The sequence below is a fragment of the Dipodomys ordii genome, unplaced genomic scaffold (genome assembly GCF_000151885.1).
Source record: "Dipodomys ordii isolate 6190 unplaced genomic scaffold, Dord_2.0 Scaffold215, whole genome shotgun sequence".
In the NCBI taxonomy this organism is placed as follows: domain Eukaryota; kingdom Metazoa; phylum Chordata; class Mammalia; order Rodentia; family Heteromyidae; genus Dipodomys; species Dipodomys ordii.
In genome coordinates, this window is record NW_012267431.1 from 1,323,358 (window position 1) to 1,327,591 (window position 4,234).

Genomic DNA, 4,234 nt, shown 5'->3' on the forward strand with positions numbered 1-4,234 from the left:
GCTGAGATCTGAGGATCGTGGTTCAAAGCCAGCCCGGGCAGGAGAGACCGTGAGACTCCTATCTCCAATAAACCACCAGAAAACCGGAAGTGGCTCTGTAGCTCAAGTGGTAGAGCGCTTGCCTTGAGCTGAAGAGCTGAGGGACAGCGCCCAGGCCCAGAGTTCAAGCCCCGCGGCCGACAAAAAAAAAAAAAATATGTGCAGAGCACCTACTACATGCTGAGGAGCTACTAACTGTACCATGCTTATCCTCCCTCTTCCTTCTCATGATTTGCAATAACTCTCACCTCTTTCTCAAAGGGAGCTTCCTTCCTTCCTTCCACCATGATTTAATAGGACTTCTATGTCCCTTCTGTCTTCCACAGCAACCTTCTTTAACCCTTTATTATGAATCTCCATGTTCCAGTACTTACCTGCAGGGGCAGGCCAGCTTCTTCCACCTCCAGGCAGGCCTCCAAGGGGTTTGGACTGGCACTCCTGCTCCTTGAGGGGGGTGCTGCTGCTCCTGCAGAGGCAGTGTTGGGGAGCACCGAGGCAGGCCGAGGGTGAGGAGGTACTTGTGGCTGTGGCTGCAGGGACTGGATTGTGAAGGTGGAATAGAGGCCCGAACGCATATATTCATTTCGGCTACTGCGTGCCAGGCTGCCGGGGCCTGCCATTCCTGCACTCTTGGGTGTACCTGGCTTTCCAGCAGTAGTGTCTCCAGGTGCAGCATGTGCAGCAGCAGGGGCAACATTTGCCACTGCAGAGGCTACAGACACTTCAGGCTGGGGTGGGCAGTCCTCTGTGGAGCACCCTGCAACTTCTGGGTAGGACACAAACTTGTAGACAAACTTCTGGCCACTCACCTTGCGGATTATATTCTGGAAAGGGAAGGGATAGATTTGAGGGCCTTAGAGGAAAAGGGGCAGGGTGGAAGGTGGGTATTGAAGGGTCCTTCTTCCCACTTGCTCTCACTTTGCTCATCTCTTTCTCAAGTTGTGGGCTGCCTTCTCACTGACTCTTTCTCTTCCCAGATGCCCCATCTCTTTGCCCCATCCCCACTTACTCCTTCTCTGCCCCTCCCCCACAATTCTTTATCCTTCCCTTCCCTATTCCTCAAAGTCTCCTGTTACTCTCAATCTTCAACCTTCCAACCCCTCCTCCCCCACCCCCCATACACCGTGGCTCCACTTCAGAATGGAACCCAATTATAGGAGTAGACTAAGACCCAGGGTTTAACAGGGTTGGATCTTGCAGGTGGCTGCTGGGACATAGATTTGAAGACTAGCCAGTTTAGTAGAGAAAGAAATGCCAGAAGAGACTAGATAGTACATTAATATAGGTGAATGGGGTTAATTATTGATATGGAGAATGATTTAAAGCTCTTGACACAGACAAGGAACAAAGCAGGTCACTGCTAAGAACGGGGAGATCTCATATTAGTACTGTGGTAGCGATTTAGGCTAAAGCACTAAGAAAAGGAAGTACCTGAAAGCAAGAGCATTTAGATATTGGTATAGATACTGGAGGAGGATTTCTGGTGTACGTGGCCCACAGCATGTTAGAACACATCTGCTGAGGCTAGGAAGGTGGCTCAGTAGTAGAGTGCTTGCCTCACAAGCATGAGGCTGATTCTTCAGCACCACATAAACAGAAAAAGCCAGAAGTGGTGCTGTGGCTTAAGTGGTAGAGCGCCAGCCTTGAGCTGAAAAGCTCAAGGCCCACAACCGGCCAAAAAAAAAGAGAACATATCTGCTCTAAAGTGTCTCAGGGTTGTTATGGTGGTCTCAGAAGACAAAACAAGGTAGCTTCATTAATATTGTTTTGGAAGTCTAAACCAAGGGAATAAAATATGTGAATGCAGTAAGTGCACCAGAGTGTACCAGTGGGGCACCAGAGTATTCTAGGGATACCCTTTTTTTGGTCAATTGTGGGGCTTGAACTCTGGACCTGGGAGCTGTCCCTGAGCTCTTGAGCTCAAGGTGAGCACTCTACCACTTGAGCCACAGTGCCACTTACAGTTTTCTGGTGGTTAATTGGAGATAAGAGTTTCATGGACTTTCCTGCCCAGGCTGGCTTTGAACCACAATCCTCAGATCTCAGCCTTTTGAGTAGCTAGGACTATAGGAGTGAGCCACTGGCACCTGGTGGGATGACTTTTTTATTGTGCCAGTCCTGAGATTTGAACTCAGTTCCTGGACACTGTCCCTAAGCATTTTTGCTCAAGGCTAGTGCTCTACCACTTGAGCCACAGCTCCACTTGAGGCATTTGTTGACATTGTTTTGGATGTTTCTGTTAAGAAAATCAAATGAAAACTGGTATAGATGTTGGAGGGGGGTCTGAGAGGATAGGATTAAGAAAATGTAAAATTTTAGCTGTAGGAATATGATGATGCCATAAATCAATTGTTAGAAATATTGAGAAGGACCAGTGTTATTCTGGGAATCCAAGAGAATAGCGTGTAGAGCTGGTACCACACATGTTCATCTGGAGGCTTTAGCTAAAAGAATAAGAGAAGGAAGGAAAGTGTTGGAGGTTCCAGAAAATTATGTAAGGAAATGTTAGTAAAGTACTATCAGGGTGGTTCTGACTCTAGGATTAAGACTATGGAATATTCTGGAGTAACAGAAGATTATGAAGTAACTGGGGTAGCCCAGCATTGGTCTAAATGTTCTAAGGGACCACTATGGGGCCTAGCCACTATTAACAATGCTTTCAAAGTTTTGGCTACAAGAATAAGGCAGGAAGTCAAAAGCAGGTGGCTCATGTCTGTAACATTAGCCACTCAGCAGGCTGTTATCTGAGGAACATAGTTTGAAGCCAGCTTGGATAGGAAAGTCTACAAGACTCATCTCCAACCTAAAAAGCTAGAAGTAGACCTGTGGCTCAGGCGATAGAGTGCCAGCCTTGAGGGAAAAAAGAGCTAAGGGACAGTGCCTAGGCTCCAAGTTCAAGCACTAGTATCAGCACATACACAAAAAGAATAAAGCACAAAAGCAATATATAGGGCATGGCTGGGCAGCATTGCTTTGGGAATCTCAGTGAGTAGGGTAAAGAGATGTCAGTATTAGTACTGCTGTAAGGGTTATAGTCAAAGCAGTAAGAAAATAAAACAACTGAGATAAATATTTGGGGGCCCAACATTGGTCTGAGAGTACCAGTAGATAAGATTAAATGTTAATATTGTTTTCAGAGTTCTGGCTGTAGCAACCACATCAAAAAATGAAATTTCTAATACAAATTTCAGAGGTCCAAGCCATGGGTCTCAGAGGCCATACCTTGTCATAGTAGTACCGCAAAGCCCGGCTGAGCTTGTCATAATTCATGTTGGTTTTGTTCTTCCGCAGCCCCCACAGCCGGGCCACCTCCTCTGCATCCACCAGCTTGAACTCACCACCATCCCGTGAGGTCCAGGAGATAATGTGGCCATTACCTTGCTCTCTCAGCAGCTGCAGCAGAAACTGCCACAGGGTCACAGATGGGTCCATTACTGGGGGAGCGCTCACGCCATCCCAGGGGTACCTAGAGGGCAGAAAGCTCAAACTGAGAAGCTGTGGAGAGAAGGGGCAGAGGATAAGACTCCTTTCTTATCATCGTGCCTCCTCCTCTGTCCCCAAATCCCACCACTATTTTCTTTGGGGGGGGGGAGAGGTAGAGATAGTTGGCAAGATAATGCCAAGGCCCAAATATTTCTATCCTACGAGTATATTATATTATGTAATAAGAAAGAACTCTGCCAGCTCTGGTGGCTCACACCTGTAATCCTAGCTACTTACAGAGGCTGAGATCTGAGGATCACAGTTGGAAGCTACTTTGAAAAAGAAAGTCTGTGAGACTCTTTTCTCCAATTAACTACTAAAAAGCTGGAAGTGGAGCTCTGGCTCAAGTGGTAGATGAGCAAGGAATCTATGGGACAGAGCCCAGGTCCTGAGTTCTAGCCCCAGGACCAGAAAAAGGAAGAAAAGCAAGCAAGCAAGAAAGGAAGGAAGAATGGAAAAAAATTAGAAATCTTTGATATGAAATTGAGTTTACAGGCCTTAAGATGAGAGAGAAAATTCTTGCTTATTTAGTGATGGCAATTTAATCATATGAGCTCTGAAAAGACAAAGGAAGCAGAAAGAGATCAGAGACAGAATAAAGAAGACAAAGAAAGCCGGGCGCTGGTGGCTCACACCTGTAATCCTAGCTACTCAGGAGGCTGAGATCTGAGGATCGTGGTTCAAAGCCAGCCCGGGCAGGAGAGACCGTGAG

The 4,234-nt window shown here is 46.8% G+C and overlaps 1 protein-coding gene across 2 annotated transcripts in view; it reads right to left on the minus strand.

Annotated features, from left to right (window-relative positions):
• The window catches only part of Elk1 (ELK1, member of ETS oncogene family), a 19,198-nt gene that overhangs the window by 3,565 nt on the left and 11,399 nt on the right, over positions 1-4,234 (minus strand). The window contains exons 2-3 of one of the 2 annotated variants that reach the window (XM_013035547.1): positions 3,262-3,505; positions 414-863 (exon numbers count right to left, since the gene is read on the minus strand). In XM_013035547.1, coding sequence (XP_012891001.1) covers positions 414-863; positions 3,262-3,471 — 660 coding nt within the window. In that variant the 5' untranslated portion in view covers positions 3,472-3,505. Of the gene's footprint in view, positions 1-413; positions 864-3,261; positions 3,535-4,234 lie in introns of both variants that reach the window. The other variant, XM_013035548.1, reaches the window with a different exon arrangement.